Source organism: Trichosurus vulpecula, chromosome 3, assembly GCF_011100635.1.
Source record: "Trichosurus vulpecula isolate mTriVul1 chromosome 3, mTriVul1.pri, whole genome shotgun sequence".
In the NCBI taxonomy this organism is placed as follows: domain Eukaryota; kingdom Metazoa; phylum Chordata; class Mammalia; order Diprotodontia; family Phalangeridae; genus Trichosurus; species Trichosurus vulpecula.
Genome location: NC_050575.1, coordinates 274074138 through 274095062, shown reverse-complemented (window position 1 = coordinate 274095062; position 20925 = coordinate 274074138). Strand labels below are relative to the sequence as shown.

The 20925-nt window shown below is 36.5% G+C and overlaps 1 protein-coding gene across 4 annotated transcripts in view; it reads left to right on the top strand.

Moving 5' to 3' along the window:
• The window catches only part of KIF16B (kinesin family member 16B), a 385946-nt gene that overhangs the window by 73213 nt on the left and 291808 nt on the right, over positions 1 to 20925 (top strand). For all 4 annotated transcript variants that reach the window (XM_036749261.1, XM_036749260.1, XM_036749262.1 and 1 more), the window contains exons 11-12: positions 7249 to 7314; positions 12015 to 12074. In XM_036749261.1, the coding sequence (XP_036605156.1) occupies positions 7249 to 7314; positions 12015 to 12074 (126 nt within the window). The remainder of the gene's footprint in view (positions 1 to 7248; positions 7315 to 12014; positions 12075 to 20925) is intronic.

The window sequence follows — 20925 nt, the reverse complement described above, 5'->3', positions numbered from 1 at the left end:
ATTATATGATAGCTTACAAATTCTGCTCTTTTAATCTTTGGAATAATCTGTACATGACGTCATCATTACAGTTTTACTTCTTGCTATTATTACTTTATACTGGCTACTTATAAACTTAGTTACTATACTAACTAGGCATGGTAGTCAGGGGAATAAGAATAAGACAGAATTTTAATACAATTATGAGGATATGAAACATAATCTTAAAGAACTTTAGAGTTAAAATTAATGATTTCTGAGAAGGTAGAAAGCCTTCACCTTCACAGTCTTCAAAGGTAGAAAATAAGTTATAGTGGCCAATTGGAATTTGTCAATTTTTGTTGTTTATTCCACATACATCAATTGGGGGAGGGGAGATAATAATATAATTAACATTCCAACAATAACAAATCATCCTTAGTCATGTGTTTATTGGTGAGCACATCTGTTTTTCTGCCATTCTCTATGCTTAAAGCAAACTGTGAGGAAAAGAAACCAAATTGTAATATTTTGTTCAATCTGGAGTTTCATTGGTATGGGTACACCAATGCCATTCATCTCCTCCTGGACAGGTCATAACCCATCTTCGCCATCTTGCCCTGTGAAATCCTGCTCTGAATCCTTTCATAAATCATTAATAGAGGATCTGTGTGATGGGCTGGAAGAAGACCTTTCTCTTATGCCTTTAAATCTTGGGGAATGCAATGAGCAACACTTGAGCCATCTGTCCATTATCTTTCTTTTTTAAAAACTTTTTATCCATCTCTTTTGCTTTTTATATCACATTCATTTCCAAATATATACCTCCTTTCATAGTAAAGATTTAAAAAGGAAAAGGAGTTGAAGGTAATTCAGCAGAACCAGCCAATGCATCGACTTGAGTCTGACAGTATATTCAGAACTTTATTAAGGAGAAGAATACTGAGATAGGTATATTGCCAACTGTTACTTCTTGAAATGTTCTCAGGTTTAGAGGAAAAATCTGGTAGAGTATTGCAAAAAAACATTTCCTTATAAATTTTTACTTTTCTCCTATTTTTTGAACATAATTTTTTGAAAGTTCTACTGGATTATAAAGTATTGATAGCCCTGTATTTCCTGGGATGAGAATCCCCTAGCATTTTATGATAGTTTTAATAAGCCGAGCCCTTGAATACTTCGTTATTATTTTGCTTCTCTTTATACTGAAGTAGGAAGAAAAGTAGTCATTTTTGTTTGCATAACTGCTTATACTAATTTAAAATATGAAGGTCCTTTTGATTAGTTTTCTCTCAAAATAATACGGTGACAGTTTACAAATACATTCACATGCACACAGTCTTTATTTACAAATTTTCCAGATTGCAAACTGAAAATTACTTGGCTTTTGAATAACCTGCAATACAAATTGGTGCTGAAATACAGGTGATTAGGTTTGCATCACACTTTTTCCAGTATAGGCTTCAGTTGTCACACTACCCACTACCAGATCCTAGAATTTAGGAAAAGCAGTACCAGACAGCAGTATTTAATTTAGCATAAATCAGACATTTCCTTTTCTCAAACTTCAGTAGATCTCTAATCTCATCTCATGTAGATCTAAACTCTTTTGTGTTTCCTCATCCTGTGCACCTTCTATCCATGTGCTTCCACAAATCCATAACAGGGGCCCCCTGGCAACATCCTAGGGAGTAGAGGAGTATCCACCAGATCTCATGATGATGTTTGGATACCAGTAGAAAAGAAGAGCCTTCCATCACTTCTCCCTAATACTACTTTATCCTGTGCAACAAATGTAGTATACAAACTGCAGCCAATTTCATAGGAGTCTTTTTGGTAATAATAATAGCTCACATTTATGTAGTAATTTAAGGTTGATAAAGTACTTTATGTACATTATTTTATTTACACACCAATCCTTTTGAACTAGGTGTTAATACCCTATCTTACAGATGGGGAGTATGAAGCCAAGGCAGTTAAGGGACTTTGCCAGGATCAAATTGCTCATTAAGTGTATGAAGTGGAATTTGAACCAAAGGTTTCCTGATTCCAAATACTATGTTTTCTCTATTACACTTAAACTGTTTTTTATGTTCATCTGCATAATTGATGAGCAAAAAAGAGATGACCAAGTAAGTGTCCCCAGGAAATGATTCTTGTTTCCTCTGGGCACATAGTGGAACCAATCTTACCAATTGGTCTCTACCCCCTGTAAGGAGAGTCTGTGAACCATCCTTCTATTTGGTTGTATCTTCTTTGTTCAGTTTGATTCAGTTTTTACTGTGAGAGGCAGCAGCATGGTGTAGTGGATAGAGGGTTGGTCTCAGAGGGAGAAACACTTGGGTTTGAGTCCTATCTCTGACACTGCTCAAGTTACTTAACCTTTCACTGCTCTAGGTCAAATGTGTAAACTTGCTGCCTCCCACAAAACTCCTTGAGTGCTGCTGAATCAGATTAAAATATAACTGGTAAATATTTTAAAAAAATAAATAAAAATACAAACAACATAGATAAGTTAATTTATATATTTTTTAATAAGTGAATAGGGAGCCTCTGGAGATCCATTTTGGTTTGAGTTTGATACTATGGCTCTGAGCTACTCTCCAAGACTCTAAGTTGTAGGGAAGAAACTGACCTGTACTTGTTGAAGAAGTTTCTCACTGAGAGTCAATGAAATCACAATTCAGAAGAAAACAAAACAATCCCTGGCCTTAATGAGTTTATATCCTGTTGCGGAAAAATATTATGTGCATAGAAATCTAAATACAAAATATTGTCTGGGGGGAAGGTACTAGCAACAGGTGGAATACAGTTATGCTTCGTCAGTTGAACTTTGATGAAAGTCAAGAATTTCGTGAGGGAGAGATGAGGAAGGAGGGCATCTCAGGCATGGGGAACTGTCTGTGCAAAGACTTGGAGACAGGCGATGGAATGTTGTGTATAGGTCAAAGCAAATTCAGTTTGGCTGGAACCTAGAGTGTGAGAAATAGTGTTAATGTGCAGTGAGCCTGGAAATGTAGGCTGCATCTAGATTGTTCAGAGTCCACAGTGCCAAACAGAGAAGCTTACATTTTATCCTAAAGCTAAGAGGTGGAGCTTCTTGAACAAAGAGGCATGTGCTTTAGGGATCTCACTTTGGCAGCAGTGTGGAGAATGGGTTTGAGAAGTGAGAGGAAGGGAAATCAGTTGGGATTCTGTCACAAGAGTCTAGGTGATGGTAATGAGAATCTTAGCTACAGTTTGGGCTTTGTGAATGGAGAGAAAGGGGGTAGATGAAAGATATATTTGGGCTGTAAAACTGACAAGGTATGGTTTTGGATTCAGTGAGTAAGAGGTGAGAGGAAAGAGTTGAGCATGACTCCAAGTTTGTGTACTTTGGTTATTGGAAAGATGTTGGTACTCTCAAGGAAAATAAGGAAGGAGAGGGGAGGGTATGAGGTAGAAGGATAAGGAACTCCATTTTGAACGTGTTGAGTTTTAGATGTATATGGGACATCCAATGAGGAATGTTGAAAAGGAATATGATAATGTGTTTTTTTTTGCAGGGGGGAAGGCAGGGCAATTGGGGTTAAGTGACTTGCCCAAGGTCACACAGCTAGTAAGTGTGTCAAGTGTCTGAGGTCGTATTTGAACTCAGGTCCTCCTGACTCCAGGGCCGGTGCTCTACTCACTGCGCCACCTCGCTGCCCCTACTTTATGATTTCAGACATTTGTTGATTACAGTTAAAAATTTAGTAATCCACTTTTGGATCTCCTTGGATTTTTTTGTGAGTGATTGAATAAACAGAATCCACAGAATCATTTGATGTTTCATAGACTGCTGGAAACTGATTACAACTAGGATAGAGAAGGACCTGATTACAAATCATATAAAGGTTATTTGAAGAAATTGGGGATATTTAGCTTGTTTAAGAGAAGACTCTGTGAGGAAATAACTGCTTTCCAGAAGTGAGATTGATACTTCCTTCTTGGCTTCAGAGAGCAGAGCCATGTAGGAACCGAGTGGGAGTTGCAAATTTAGACTGAACCTGAAGGGAAGCTTCTTAGCACTTAATTCTCTTTAAAAAGTGGAATGGGCTGTCCCAGAAGTATTGGGTTCCCCTTCATTAGAGGGGTTCAAGCACCCTTGTATCTCTGCTGCTTTCAGTCCCAACTCCTCTTCATATTGCAGCAAGGTTGCCCTACAAGAGATGTAAAGTCAAGACCTCTTCATATAGTGAAGATGATTGACTGTAAAATATAGTGGTTGAGATTGAGAATCCCATAATATGAAAGTCTCAGCTCTCTGTTCTGGTCTGAATAAGTACCCATAACTATTTCCTATCTCCATGTGATCATTGCAGACAGTGAATTAGCCTGCTATGTGCAATCATCGTGCTAGACACTGGGGATACAAAGATGGAAACAAACCCAGCTTGGCCCTCTAGGAGCAGAGAGCATGTACACAGATAAGTACAGACAGTTGGCACTGGAGCTAAGCTTTGAAGGAAAGTAGAGGCTCTAAGAGGTTGAGGTGAAACAGAGGAGTGTTCCAGGCCTTGTGGACAGCCTCTGTAAAGGCATGGAGAGAGACAGGAGATGGAGTGTCACATATGAGCCAGTTTGGTGGAAGCTTTAATTAGTACTTCATATTATTTTCACTGGAAAGCTTATGTGAGGTTGTGAGACTAAGTTCTAAGGAATCCGTCTTTTCAGAATATTCATTCTGTATTTCTAAGTTGATATGTAGAGAGCTCTTGACTTTCTAGAGAGATTTCAGAGAGTTCAAGACTAGATCTGATCATTTCTGGAGTTTAGTTTAGTGTTCTTCAATTCAGTTCAATTCAGTAGACATTTAGTAAGTACTTAACTGTGCCAGGCACTGTGCTTAGCCCTCAAAGGGTTTATAATCTAATGGGTGAAAACAACACACAGAAAGGAAGCTGAAAAGCAGGGAAGAGGACCATGATGTTCTGTGTGGTCTCAACCAAGGAGAGCTCCTGTTGGAAAATGGAGAGCTACTTGGAAATTTCACATTCCAGACCTCTATAAAGGATGGCTTTGGGAGGAGTTTGGTGCTCTATCTTCTAGTCCTCTGATCAGAGGAGAGAGATGACTCAAAAATTGAGCTAAATCATCATGAAAATGAGATTTCAGGTGATCAGCTTATCCTAGAGGGAGCAAGTAGAACATATTCATGTACTGAGGAATACTGTGCTTCAAGATGAATGCGCATCTTAGCTACCTCTGGGCTAGATTCTGAAGGTTACACCTTTCTCTTTGGGCACCAATTCCTGACTAGCTGCAAAATATAACAAGGACTTGGACTTCTGGAATCCTGGACCTCAAGTGGCTCCCAGTCTCCCAGAGACTTGCCCTTCTGACATTGTAAAACTTATAAAGTTGGCACTTCCACATTATTTTCCACCTCTGGAGCCATTTCCATTATTGCAGTCAATCAAAGAGATTGCTGTTTCCCACTTGGTTTGCAGACTGGAACCAGTTATGGAATGTCTCTGCATGCTTCATGGTCTCTCTGATTCTGATATTTCCCTTCCAATCACATCAGTTAGGATGGTTTATATATCAAAGGGTAATATAAAACCTTCATCGATATCAAAGCACTTAGAATCAGTGACATTCAAAACCAAACACGGTGCTGCTTGCAGGGTGAAACCAATTATTTGGGCAGCTAATTTCAGGACCTAATTTGGGAAGGATAGAGATGGTCAGCAGTGCATGAAGGAGAAACATACTCTCTTTGTATTTTGTCAGCATGGTAATCATCATTATTTATTGGTAGTCAGCTGTGTGTGGTGTCTGCATTCATTTTATTGTCTTTAACATATTTCTTTAAAAAGGCAATGTGTACATGCTTTATTGGACAGATTTTCACAATATACTTTATTTTCCTGATTATATGATTCCATTTTCCTGATAGGGAAAAGACTACAAATACTTTAAAACCAAGAGTATCATTATGGCTCATTAAGCAAATCCAAACTGAGAAACCTTTGTTTTTTTAATTATTTCCCCCAATTTTTTGTTTTTTAAAAAATTAATAAGCCTTTATTTTCACTCTCTCCCATCCCATCCCACTACTCCTGGAAAAAACCAAACCAAACCAACCCAGGTAATAAAAATACAAACAAAATCAATTACTGTATTAGCCATATCCAAAATTGGTATCAAATTCTTCACATTGAGTCCATTGTCTTTTTGTGAGGAGATGGACACTATTCTTTGTTACTGGTACTCTGTTATTGTACTCGGTATTGTGTTGATCAGAGACCTTATGTCTTTAAACATGAGTGTGTGTGTATGTGTATGTGTATGTATGTGGTATTGCTATTGTTGCAGAAGGCAAAGTGGGAGGGAAGGGGTGGACAGAGAGAGGTTCACCTTGTTATCTTTTTACCAAATATGATTTAAGTTCTAATAAAGATCAGTTCCTCTGATAAACTTAATATATAATAATAATAATAATGAGGTCTACTATAACGAATGGTAATTTCATTATGAAGCTATAAATGGTTGTGTGAGACAATACAGACCTACCATAAATTAATTAAATTTGTAATGCTTGGTTAAATAGGCAGGTGTTCTTAAATGCCCATTACAGCATATAAGTTCCTATATTATTTTTAGTGTGGGCAATCTTGTATTCCCAGAATGATGTATTCCAAATGTCACCATGGTTCATTGAGAATATTAGTTACCCTAAGTTTCAAAACAAAGTTTGATTTCCTGTGGTTATTTATTTTAGTACTTATGATTAAAAATCAAATTTCTATCATAAAAGTCATGTCCTATGTGTACACAAATTTGAAGCATTTTCAATTCAGAAATTTTATGAATATAGTATTTTTAAGTAATTTATCAATAATATCTGACATTTCCTTTCCTTGCTTTATTGAGAGTTGATTGCTTTTTGAGAAGCAAAGTTATTGAAAGGTATCAGAATTGGTAAAGATATACAAATATACATATTTGTGTACGTATACATGTGTATATTTGTGCATATATACATATGGATATATTTTTAGCGTGAATGTTACCTGTAGACTGACAAATAGTACTGAATTATTCAGGTGGATTAATATAAAGCAACTCATTAGTTATGTAGATTTAATAATTAATACATTTATAGTAGGAAATAGTGGGGGATCATTGTTCGGCAGTATCTATAGTATTAAATGGATAGTACTGCATTATATAAATTGTTTATCCTTTTTTATACACCAGGAAAAATATGTTCTATACCTTACTACTCTTTACTAATAATTATGCTTATTTATATTTTAATTTTAGATTGCACTATTGGATTCACCAACAGCTTTAAGTATGGAAGAGAAACTCCAGCAGAATGAAGCAAGAGTAAGTAATAGTTTATCACATTCTCTATAATGAACCTCTATGAATCATATGCCCTTTCTGTATGCATTTATTATTTGACAGCTGAGACTTAAATATATTTTTTCTTAATTCTGCCTTTTTCAGGAAAAGTGAGCATTTGAAGAGAAATATGCTATTGCTCTTTGTTTTTTTGATATGTTTTTTGGACAAAATTTTGTTGGTATAAAGAAATTTCTTCTACCAGTGTGGGAAATTCTCCCTACTAATGCAATTATGCATTTAGAGAGTTGCCTGGGGCACTGAGAAGTTCAGTAACTTTCCTAGGGTCTCTTAGAATTGTGTGTCAGAGACAGTGCATTAGATTTGTAAGTTTCTTGAGGTCAAGGACTGTCTTTTACCTCCTTTTGTATCTTCCAATGCATAGCTCAGTGCCTGGAACATATTATATGTTTAATAGTTGATTGGTTGATTGATCGATTGACTTGAACCCAGGTATTTCTAAATCCAAGGCCAGCTCTTTATCCATTGAACTACATTGCCTCTGTTCTTATGGGTCAGGGGAAAGGGAAGAGAATAAGCTTTTATATAGTGCCTACTGTAGTCAGACACTGTGCTAAGTGTGTTACAGATATTATCTCATTTATCTTCACAACAATCCTGAGGTGGGTGCTATTATTATCCCCCTTTTACATCTAAGGAAACTGAGGTGAACAGAGGTTAAGTGATTCTTCCAGGGTCACACAGCTAGTAAATATCTAAATTTTGCATGACTTGAAAGTTGAAATATCTTACATGAAAAATGGTTAACTTGAACTCATTTTTAAGAGGCTGAAAAAATTGAAAGGTCATTTGGGCTTTCTAAATAGTATAGAAATATACTCATTTGCATTGCATGTAATTAAGTCAAGAATACAGCAAAGGTCCAGGTAGCTGAAAATCATGGTGGGTTAGAAGTGAACAGGGTGAACTAATGCCCATCATCAAATTGCAAGTTTAAAAGTTACTTAAAATATATTATATTTCTTTTCTCATTCCTTTAAATTGTTTTTTTCTCATGAAGTAGTCTGAAATTCCATAGAGAAAGATATCTTACAAAATCTACTACCATTCTATTGCAAATTGAAAATAATATATCTAACTTACAAATGTAACATAGTTTGAAAAAATAATTTCTGAAAGTCAGTGAGAGTATATTAGAGAGCCATAAGTATTTCTGAGTATAGGTAGGTGCTTGATTGGTTGAGAAGGAAGGAAACAAGTATTTATTAGGTTAGCTTAGGCTGTACATAGGAAGAGCACAGTACAGGGTATGATGATGACTAATAAGAGAATGGAATAATATTGGCAAATGAAGGTGGAGCAATCCATACTCTAAGGACTAAATAGTATCTGGGTGAGGAGATGCTTTTTGAAAACTAGTTTGATACCTGCCTGATTAAATAGAATATATTTATGTTGCATAATGAGAAAAAGATTATGAAGGGAAAGCTGTTTTTAGGAACAAATTTTGGGCCATATTTTGTTTCATGTCCCAAATGATTAAGCTTAAGTAGGAAGATCAAGGTTTCCCCTTAAGGGAATTTATTGTAAAGACATCTGTCTGGCAAACAGATGATCTTAATGTGGATTGTGTGTAGAAATAGCATTAGTATAGACATTCATTTGGAATGACCATTTTTCTCCTGAAACATTTACCTTTTTAAACCTAATTTTGGTTTGCACACTGAAATTCTTTAATTGCATCTTAATTGCATCTCAAATATAAATTTGAAAGACAATGTGATATGGTGGCTCAGTAGCTGCTAAGAAGCTGTCTAGGAGGATGGGGCTCAGATTCTGCCTCCAACACATAATCCGTCTGTGAAGCTGGGCCAGTCCCTCAGCTGTACATTCTTTGGATGCCCCTCTGAGAGGGGTCCAGAGAAAATGCTTATCTGCCTTAGGAGAGGAAGTGAAATCACACGTCTTGTTCTGATAATAGCTATCAGGAATATTCAGATTAGTTTAATAAAAAATATATTTGTGCTGACAGAAACCTTTATCTTTCTTGCTTGGAAATCTTGCCATGTTTTAGGAAGACCTCATTCTAGTCTACTGATATTTTTGTTTAGTTTATGTTATTAGTATTCAAGATCATTACCATAATCACAATGATGAAATCGCAGCTTTTTAAGAAAACTGTGTCATAATGATGAATTTTTTTTCAATAAATATGTGTAAATGATGATAATCAAAGTTTCTGGTAGAATACTTGAAAAATGTAGTTTTTCATAAGTTCGAGTTATTTGATTATATTTGAAAGGGATTGGATAACGCATCCTTTGATGAGAAATTTCTGGTAGTGTGGATATTTTGCATTTCAAAAAGAGATTTCTAGCTAGAAAACAGCTGCTAACTCTTTATTCACAAGTGATTTTGTACATTAATTTAGTATTCCCAACTTAATTTCAGTCCTTCTAAGAAGTAATGATATTATTGGTATTTCAAATCAGCTTCTTTGTGCAGGTTTTTTCTGAGTCCAAAAAAACCACTACTGAGTGTCATATAATTTGTATTTTCACTATAATGATATCTGACATCGAATTATCCCTTAAGACTTGGCCTTAACTCTGGAGCGGTTAGTACTATTAATTTTCCTTTCGAATCCTAGAAGATGGGTTGTGTCAGTAAAGCAACTCATGCTACGTATAATTGTTTCCCTACATACTAAGGTGATTCTAGATACTGGAATTAAGTATTCATTCACTTATTAAACAGTTACATAGGCCTGTTAGGAGAAATGTTAGTTCCATGCTCATGAATTCTGAAAGCACTCTCCTTGTTTGGAATCTGCTATCACTACATTTTTTCCTCTGGCTTATGAGCCCAGACCCTATTCTTTATCCTCCCTGTGACCTCCAGCACCTCTATCCCTTGCTTCTTTCCTGCACTGACTGCACTCTTTCCTTCCCTATTGTCAACCCATACTGAACAACTTTAACTCTATGCTACCTTTAAGTGTGAAAATTCTTGAGTCTCTTTCCTACTGTCTTGTCTGTCACCTGTCATGCCTTTCTAATCCCTAACCTTGGATTACTCCTACGATCTGCTGTCTTCCTTCTTCCTCACACGCTGCTGAATTAATCTGGAGAAAATCATGAAACCATGCTGATTGCATCCACTACAGGTCGATGTTACATAAAATCAACTGGGTCCTCATATTGCAAAGCAATTCTGTGAGTTAGGTGTTGTTATTATCCCCATTTTACAGGTAAGGAAATAAGGTCCTAGAGAGGTCAGCTCACGTTACCAGGGTTGCACAGCTGTCTGAGGCAGGTTTTAAATCCAGGTCTTCCTGGTGCTGTCTAACCTTCTACTTACTATACCAACATATGTAGTTTTCTTATTAATATAGTCATCTCTTCATAGGATTTTAGAGTTGGAAAGGCCCTAACTGGTTATCTAGGTTAATCCCCTTTGTTTTACAAATTGGGAAATTGAGGTTTGCTTAAGGTCACACCTTTGACTGGTGCTCAAACCAGGATTTACCCTCCAAGATCTTCTGAATCCAAATCCAGAGGCCTTTTCTCTCTACCCAAGTGTAGAAATACAGGAATTAAAGACATTCTCAATGGCATGGGTAGCTAAAATATAGATGTCTTTACTGGAAACTCTAGCAGAGTTGAAAAAGAATAGTGAAGAAAGGAGGGATGGCAGCAGAGATAGAGGTGAAAGAAACTGAAAAGATGAAGTCTTCATACCGTGCTTCTGAGCTCCTCTGATTCATCCCTTCTTGTGGATGTTTTATCCACATGGTATATACCCTCTTTTGTTTTTTTCCTGTGTTTTCTAAGACCTAATTTAGGGATTTCATTTGTACTTTTTATAGTCTATTTTAATTGTTTTTTAAATGATTAGGATTATATTATTAAATTGCACTGGACTACCAAAATATCCTCATTTACTTTGAAAAACAAAATTTTCAACTGATATTAGTTTGCCTTAGCAGATAGTTCTGGAAAGTTGTTCAAGGCTCAGGTTCAATGACTTGCTTAGAATCAGAAATCTAGTGTTAGAGGCAAGATTTGAATCCTGTCTTCCTAGCTTCAAGCCTGCTACTTGAACCCACTATATTGGGTTGCTTCCATATTGGTGTGTCAGGTCATAGACATATCAAAATTTATATCTAATATATACTTCACAATTATGGAAGCATGTCTGCTTTTATTAAAATAGCACCTGAGTCATAAAATTTAAAAAAGACAGGACTGAGACTAGGAAAATTTATTAATTAGTGACTGAAGCAGATTATCTCTAAAAGAAAACTGCAGTCTCAGAGATTGTCTAATCACTATATCTAATTATAAAGAAAAGTGAATCACTATTTCCTAGCACCTAAAGTATAGTCAAGCAAAATTAACAATTAAATAGGAAGCTGCCATCCTTGATTATTTAAGGTTGATTAGTATCTATGAAAACTGCTTTCATTTATACAGTACAGAGTTTAAAACTCAGAACTACATTTGCAAATTTTTTTATTTTATTAGCTCTTCAACATAAGGGAACAGCTATAGAATAACATAAAACCCTTTGATTTATTTTTGGGAAATAGTTGGGGTATTTTGCTTAAAAGTTATACAACATCATAAGTTGCCTTGGGTTTGGAAATTTTGTTGGGTAATAAGGGAGACACAGAAATTCTTTTTCACTAAACATTCATTAAATATTTATTTTATTTTCAGGTACAAGAATTGACCAAAGAATGGACAAACAAGTGGAATGAAACTCAAAATATTTTGAAAGTAAGAACTGGTAATAAGTTAAAATGACATTTTATCTTCAGATAATTCTTTTCAAGCATTGCTAACATGTACTTTGCTAGAAATAATGTGAGTGAGGTTGTTTAGCCTGGTTTGATTTCTTTAAAAATTGTTCTGTGATTAGAAGTGAGAGGCAAATATGCACTAAAATTACTTTGGGTATTTATTAGGTTTATGTTGAGACTTATGAAATCTTCTTCCTGTTGGATCTTTTCCATTTTTGACTCAGCACAGCACAGAAGTCTGTTGAATATTCAAGAGCATTTAGTACTTTAGTACATCTACATGCTGTGCTAAAACTAATATAAAATGTATTGTCAAATACAAAAAAAAATCACTTGAAAGAAACTACTATCTTAATAAAGTTTGCATCCATTGCGTGATTAGTTTTGAGGAACTGCAAAACAAATAATTTCAAACAGGTTATTTCTTACCTTTCCAAATCCTAAGCAGAGATGATATAAGTTTCTGGCAGGAGAAATTACAGAAGAACAGCTGGGTAGTAAAGAGAACCTTTGTACAGCCTCCTTAATTAGAAGTATAAGATGCTTTCTGTTTTCATTCTTGTCCAACTTTATGCTGATTGCCACAACAGTGGGCTTTCTGTGTTGACTCTTCTTTGGTTGAAAATCAAAGCCTAAAATCTTTCATTTATTATTCTCTTGTGATGAAAAGTGATAAAAAGACTGTCATCTTAGGATTCCTATTTCTGGCATATTGAGGAGAAAATATTTTCTGCAGAACTGAAAATAGCCTATTAGCAAGTTTCTTTTTGAATCATCAACATGGATGTGTAGCTAAAATCAAACTAAACATTCATCAGGTATCTCCTATGTGTAAGACCCTGTGCTAGGCATTCAGTATATCAGCATGAAACATGACATAGTCTTTGCCCTCAAGGAATTAAATTTTTTTTTTTTATAAAATACAAACCTTGTCTTTAAGAAGCTTAAAGTGCAAATAAGAACAACATGAAAAGTGCTGTGAGATGCTATGAATAAGAGAAAGATAACTTTCATCTAAGGAAATCATCAGGGAAGGCTTATTGGAAAAGGTTGTACATGTATTGGGCCTTGAAGGAAGGGAGGGATATCAACTGGATGAGATAAAGGAAGCCCATGTTAGATGCAGAGGACAACTTGAGCAAAGGCATGGAGATAAAATAGGATAAAAATGGATCACTGAGTATTTGGGAGGAGAGAGGATTCTAATTTGAAGGCATGTTAAGGTTGAGTCCTTTTATTCTTTTGCTTTTCTTTTGTTTAATATTAAAATTTTTTGTGTGTTTCAAATTTTTTCTTTCCCTCCCTCATCTCTCCCTTCCCTGTGACAGTAAGCCATTTGATAGAGGTTATGCATGTTTGGTCATGCAAAATATATTGCCATATTAGTCATGTTGTGAAAGAAGACATAGACCCAAAGGAAAAATTGAAAAAAAATACAGAAAGTGAAACATAGTATGCTTTGACCTGCATTCAGACTGTTAGTTCTTTTTCTGGAGGTGGATAGCATTTTTATGAATCCTTTGGAATTGTCTTGGATCATTGTATTGCTGAGGATAGCTAAGTCATTCATTTAGGTAGTTATTCTACACTATTGCTGTTATTGTGTACAGTGTTTTCCTGGTTCTACTCTACTTTGCATCAGTTTGTGTAAGTCTTTCCAGGTTTTTCTGAAATCATCCTGCTCATCATTTCTTATAGTACAACAATACTCCATTACAACCATGTACCACAACTTGTTCAGCCATTCCCCAATTGATGGGCATCCCCTCAATTTCCAATTCTTTGCCACCACAAAAAGAGCTGCTATAAATATCTTTGTATGAATAGGTCCTTTTCTCCTCCACCCCTCCCTTCCCTTTTTAAATCTCTTTGGGAGGAGTGGTATTGCTAAATCAAATGGTGTGCACAGTTTTATAATCCTTTGGGCATAGGTCCAAATTGCTCTCCAGAATGGTTGGCTCAGTTCACAACTCTACCAACGGCACATTTTTTCCACATCCCCTCCAACATTTGTCATTTTCCTTTTCTGTCATATTAGCCAATCTGATAGATGTGAGGTGGTAAAAGAGGTCTTATTTTTTAAGGATAAAGGAGACCTAAGCCTTTATATTGGTAATGGGATAAGTAGATAGAAACTGAAGATGAGACAGTTCTTAACTAAGCAAACTCCCAGAGGACAAAGAAATTGAATGTGTAAGTGGAAGTTTTATTCTTGGTAAGCAGGAAAACTGTCTCATCCTTTGAAACTAGAACAGAAAAAGAGATTGGATGAGGACACAGAGGTTTTGAGGTACAGAGGTAGGGGAACTTATGCTATATAAATTAAAGCAGTGGTTCTCAAACCTCTTTACACTCTTAAAAATTGTTGTGAACCTAGAAAGCATTTGTTCATATGGGTTATATCTATCAATATTTACTGTATTAGAATTAAAGCATCTTGGTATTGTTATGAAAGTAGTTTCGACCTTGCAGAACCTTTTGACAGGTTTCCACCAGACCACACTTGCAAAACCAATAGAGATAGAATGTAGCTCTCCCTACTATAAGTTACAGCTTTATTTCCTTAGCCCTGAAGAATAGTTAGTAGAAAGAATGCTAGGATTGGTATTGGGAAAGATATCAATTAGACTTCTGCTTCCAATGCTTGCTGGCTGTATTACTGTGGGTAGGTCACTTAATCTTGCTAAACTTCACTTTCCTCATCTATAAAATACAGAAATGATCATCGCTGTTGTCCTTACTTCATAGGGTTATTGTCGTGATCAGAGAAGAAAATAAATGTAAAATAATTTACACAACATGAAGTGCTATAGAAATATGAGCTGTAAGACCTCATTCCCACTTCCTGTTTCCATTCCAATGTTGAACTTTTGTAGGCACTTTTGGGCTAGCTTTTAGACTGTATTTCGTGACTGTTTCAAAAAGTTGTGATCAGATGAAAATATAAAGACCTTCTTGATACTTTAAGGAAGAAAGATGTTTTTCTGATACCTTTTGTGTACATCATCACTTCCTGAATACTTTTCAGGCATTTGGATTGCTTTAGGAGTTGAGACAATTGTTATGTTATACTATACTCAAATTCTTGGAGGTCTTGAATCATCAGGTGCTGCTGAAGCCCTAGATCAAGTCTTCCTAGATACAGAAATTAGTGAGAGAATAATGAGATTAAAAAAAAATTTTTTTTACTATCAGATTATGCACCTTTCCTTCTCTTGTTAGTAATGATGTTCATTGTCCCCAGGCACTTTCTTCATATTTCCTTTGTTGAGAGAGGCTATGCAGAGATCTGAGGGTCTTCTGGTCTCCATTTTGGAATAATAACTTGTGCTGTCACCTCTGGGAATGCAGCCCTTTTACATGCCTCTGATGGCAGCAAGAACTCTTGGAGAGATGGAGCCATGGCCTTTGACCCAAGAAAACCCGACTCAGTTGGCCTTCATCCCAATTAAGCTTACTTTTCCTTTTTGTCAGAGTGAATGCACTCTGAAAAGTGCTACTGCATTTTAAGAACAGTTTAAGTCATTTAACTATTTTTAAAGTTATTAGTATGCCCCACATATTTTTGCATAAGAGACACTTCCATAATGTTAAAAAATGTAAGCCTTTTCATTTCTTAGAGTGCTGCAGTGTTTCTCTAAATTATCACTAATGGAGATTTATAATGTCATTGTTAGAAAGTTACCCAGTATGTGGAGCACTCAGATTGTTTTTTCATTCAGTGATGTTTGATTTGAAGTCATGTGTATTTCTTCTGATAATTACCGTTTTCTGTAAATCTCAGTTTTTCATCATTTTGGGGGAGTGAGTTAGGGGAATTTTAGTAGATTAAAAGAAACCATGGTATGTGCTAGATATTAAGAATTTGATAAAGGCAGAGCTGTCTTTCTTCCTTGTGCCTTCCAAGCCCATTCGAGATTTCTTTGCTTCTGTCATATGGTCTAAGTAGTGGTGGGATTCAAATAAATTAACAACTTTTTCTCTGGCCTAATGACTGTTGAGTAAATGTTGGAGAATGTATATGAATGTATGTGTATGTATATGTGTGTGTGTGTGTGTGTGTGTGTGTGTGTGTGTGTGTGTTGTGTGTGTATGAGAATATTTATATTCTGTGAGTGTATCAGCTTGTATGTGTGTGTGTGTGAATGCGTATGAGTGTGGAACTGAACATATGTGAATGTATATGAGTCTGTGACTGTGTATGGATGTGTATTTGTGATTGTGTATGAATGTATGTAAGTGTGTGAGTGAATGTTGGTGAATGTGTATGAATGTGTGTGTGTGTTTGTTTGTATGTGTTTGTGATAAGGCACTGGACCAGCTCAGAAAAATGGTCTTGTGTTGGGTTGTATACCTGGGGTTGTACTCCACAGCCTGATTTCTCCCAGGAGTCAGCTAACACCATTTTGAGACCTGGAGACATCAGGACTAAGGTGAGCTCAGGGCCAGGGAAAAAGTTGGAGTTTCTCTTGAACAGCTTTAGTTACACTACAAGGCCAAATCTGAGGCACCAAGGACAATCTGACTTTTTAGCACATCTCCCCTGGCCCCCCTCCTCCTGCCCCCCATGGAACACTCCCTCTGAGCCCTTTGCATCCTTGATTTCCATGACACAAGGGTCCCTCAGTCATCAAGCTCACTTGGGACCAGCTCTGGTCAAGGCTCAGGCCCAGAGAGAAAGAGGCAGGCTGATTACAAGAAGGAGAGAGGGTACTGGTAGAGGGAGCGGGGTCCGTAAGGGCCAGGCCAGGTGTGTAAGGGCCAGAGGGTGACGGTGGGAGGAGGGGGGCAGTGGAGCCCATGTATTGGGTGGCTCCCACAATCAGCACCTTCTGCCTCCTCGCAGTAGGTACAGTAGGAATGGCAAGCAGGCAGGAGGCAGAAGGCCCTGGGAGGAAGCCCAAAGTAACTGCTTGCTTTTTCTCATCTTTATGCCAAGAGACATGGTCCCAGTCCTCTAGCTTCACTCCTGGCCCCTGGAGGCGTGGCTTGGTGGGTGATTCATTCACAAGCAGATGGAGAGGGAGGGAGCAGGGCAAGGGGGAGGGTCTAAGTCTGTCTTCGTAGGCTCTGCTGCTGCTGCTACTATCACCCCTCTGCATGTCCCCCTTCCTAGCCCTGGCGGCACCTTCTGCTGGGGGTGTAGCCAGCCCTCCCATCCTGGGCCTGGTTCTCCCCTTACCTTCCTCCTTCCATCTCATGCTGGCACCTCATTACTGTATTCCCGCTTTCCCCTGTGCCTCCATCCTGGACTCCATTCCTGGACTGGGACACAGGACCACCTTTGGGGGTGGGGCAGGGAATATATTTATATTTGTGATTTCCACATTGGGTAGCTGCCTGCACCTACCTTAAAGAGAACCCTGATCAGAAGTGCCATTTTAACAAACAGTTCACTGAACTCAGCATAAAATTTGGTATCTGTTCTGCCGAACCGATGTGAACCTGCTGGGTCTAAGGATTTAGATCAGAAAAGAACCTTAGAGACCATCTTGTCTTGATTTCTCATTTTACAAAGGATGAATCCAAGGTCAAGGGCAATACAATGACTTGCACAGGGTTGCATAAGTATAAGAGTCTAGAATCAAACCCAGACCATAGGGCTCCTGTTCCAGGGTACTTTCCATCTACCTATGCTTGCTGTGATAACTATTTTTTTAAATGAGTCCTACTTTTTAGTTATATTTGGCATTCAGAAGCCCTGTTTTAATTTTGTATTGGAAGACAAGGGTATGTAGGCTGAGCTGGGAAGGGAACAAATGCTGTGAACTTAGAAAAACAACATGTGAAAGGTGAATTATATTTAAAAAAATTGATATGTTTCTTATTAAAATTCAAAATAACCTTTTTTTCATACTATATATTTTTCTACTCAATTTTCAAACCTTGTAAAAGGTAAAGCAGCTGCCCAATGACTGAAAGGGGATTGTTTTTGTAATCCTTGCCTTAAGATCACCTGAAGAACAAAGTTTTGATGCATATGTGACCTCACAAGAAAAAGTCTAAATGTAGACAGATTACGTGGCCATAGGGTCTTAGCAAGAGGTCCTTCTCTACTGATCCATTGGTCTAAGGAAGGTGTCATCCAGAAACTATTGCACATGCAGTGCAAAATGACATAGTACTCACTCTTGTAAAAATTAAAATCCAAACTCTCTTATTCAAAATTCCTGCAACTAAGTGAAAAATAAATTTGAATGAATCAATTTTCTAATTATTTTTATTGGTAAGTAGGTAACATTTATGCTTCTCAAGTTATTAAAGGTAAACACTGCACTAAGACTTTTAGAATACACTGTATACACACTATATACACATAAAACCTAAAAGTATTTTAAAACTCAAATTAGATTTCCTTCATTAGGAGACTTGGTAGCCTATCACTATATATTATTGGTATGTGCTTATAAATTAGGAATTTATGAATTCTTTAAAACTGGCTAATCATTTTTACCCCACTTTATATGTGTCCTGATAGATGGAAGTAGTAGATTTGGATTCCAGAGATTTGGAAACTAATCTTAGCTCCGCTTGTGACCTACTGTATGGTAATAAGAGATTTCTTCAGTTTTCTGTGCCATACTTTTCTAGTTTGGAAAATGGAATTTCTACCCTTGCCCTTCTCTATTTTGGGGTTAATTAGGTTTTAGAAATTGTAAAGTATTTTCTCTTTGTTTAGTTGTCTTTTGTTAGAGTGGCTTTATTGACTTAATCCTTCTTACTGCTAGTACCTTCCCTCTGTTGATAATCTCCAATTTATCCTGTATATATCTTGTTTTTACATAATTGTTTGCATGTTTTCTCTTCCATTAGATTGTGGGCTCCTTGAGAGTAGCCACTGTCTTTTACCTTTCTTTATATCTCCAATGTTAGCATGGTGACTTGGCACATAGTAGGCTCTTACTAGATATTTGTTGACTTGGCTTTATTTAACCTGACTTCTATTTTATAGAAGCACTATGTGTACTAGCTGCTTAGTTTTGGAATTGTCTTAAAAAGCTAAAACTTCTTCAGTATATATTTTGCCTTGGATTTCCATAGATGTCTTTTGTGTTTCTTAAAAAAAAAAAAAGAAAACAACTCACTGGAAGTGACTCTAAATTAAGAGAAGGGAGCCAGAACCGTTCTTTTTCCTTTTCTGCCTTCTTCCTTCAACTGATTTGTGTATCACCTTTTGATTCTTCCCCACTGGCATTTTATACTTTTTTTTTAAAGACCCTGGGGTATGCTATCATGACTTCCAAATAACTCTGTTAGCTTTTTGCTTCAAAATAAATCACAAGTAGTTTGGAGTATAGCATAGAGCCGGAAATTTCTTGGCAGATGGCTTGCACAGAATGGACTGATTTTGTTTAATGCCTGGCCAGAGACTGAATTGGGAATTAGTAGTGAGACCTTCTTTAGAGGGCTGGGTTTACTTTTTTTTTTTAAGTGTATCTCATTCCCTACTAGAAAAGACTTTATTTGATTATTCCTTTAGTATTCATAGTCATACACAGGGGTTCTGATAGTTGCTTATGAGGAATTATGGAGAAGCACATTGAGTAACAGCATTGTGAACTGTTTAATGGTACAGTGTAATGTTGGGGGACAAAAATAACACTCATGCTGTAAGTTAACCATGTTTTATAAGATTTTAATTGTATGGAATCTTTGTATCAGGGCCAAGAGGAAGCATGACATATACCTTTTGTACAACTGAGATAATGTGATCTAGTGGAAAGAACATCTCAAGTGTTCTACTAATTTATTGTGTGTGGTACCACCTCTCTGGGTCTTCATATCTGTCATTGGTAAAATTATGGAGTTGAAATAGATGATTTCTGAGGTCCCCTTCAGCTCTAACATTCTATGAATCTAAAGCGATGAAAGCATGTACTTAGTAGGTATTATTAATAGAATTTAAATAGGAATTATGCTGTAACTTTAATTCACCACTGGGGGCAGAGTGAGAATGCAGAATGGTGAATGTCCATATGAAAAAGAAAAATACTCAAGAGAAGAATTCCATTTGTATTTAGGGTCTTTTGGAACTTTTTGTATGCAAAGTACAATGAGAATACATTATTTTTATTTAGTTATAGTTGGTTTGATTTTGTTTTGTTGTAGAATGTCTTTTTTCAAATTGTTTATTTCTGTATTCCGTTAAGACACATTTAAGTAGTTTTATTTCATTTTTGAGAACAGATATAATCAGTAAAACTCATCTCTCCAGAGGAATAGAAACTGGTAGGAGATTTTCTGGCCCTTCTACAATTTTGCATTTCTAATAGAAACCCTGTACATTTTTTGGTAATGTAATGGATTTGGGTACTATCCTAAATACTGGCATCACTGTGTAGGCATATGATACATGTGGGTTCATGGAACTTGACTCATGTGTGGTGGAAACTAGTCAGCAGGAAGTTGCCGGGGGCTCCAAATTCTTAGACTCTAGAAAACAAAGGGTTGAGGGAAACTCTCTGTATTGGCTGATATGAAACTCAGTTTAATCTAAACATTTTCTTTGCATATCATTTGCAGCTGTGCTTAGTTTTTATTTATGAAAATCCATTGCAGTCTTTGGAGTAATAAGGGTACATCCTTTTTAACTACAGGTTATTAGCCTCATTATGAACAGCTTGAAATCCTGATCTTAAGCAATCATGCATGTCGTTTATATATAGTCACAGTGAATTTAAGATAAAGGATCCATTACTTTCCTGGATATAGTACTTTTAAGATATTCATTAATTCTGAATGGAAAACTAGTTTCTTCTAGAAAATAAATTGTATTGATATAATTTGTTTTATATCACATTTCCCTTGGTATACTTTCCCCACTCCCT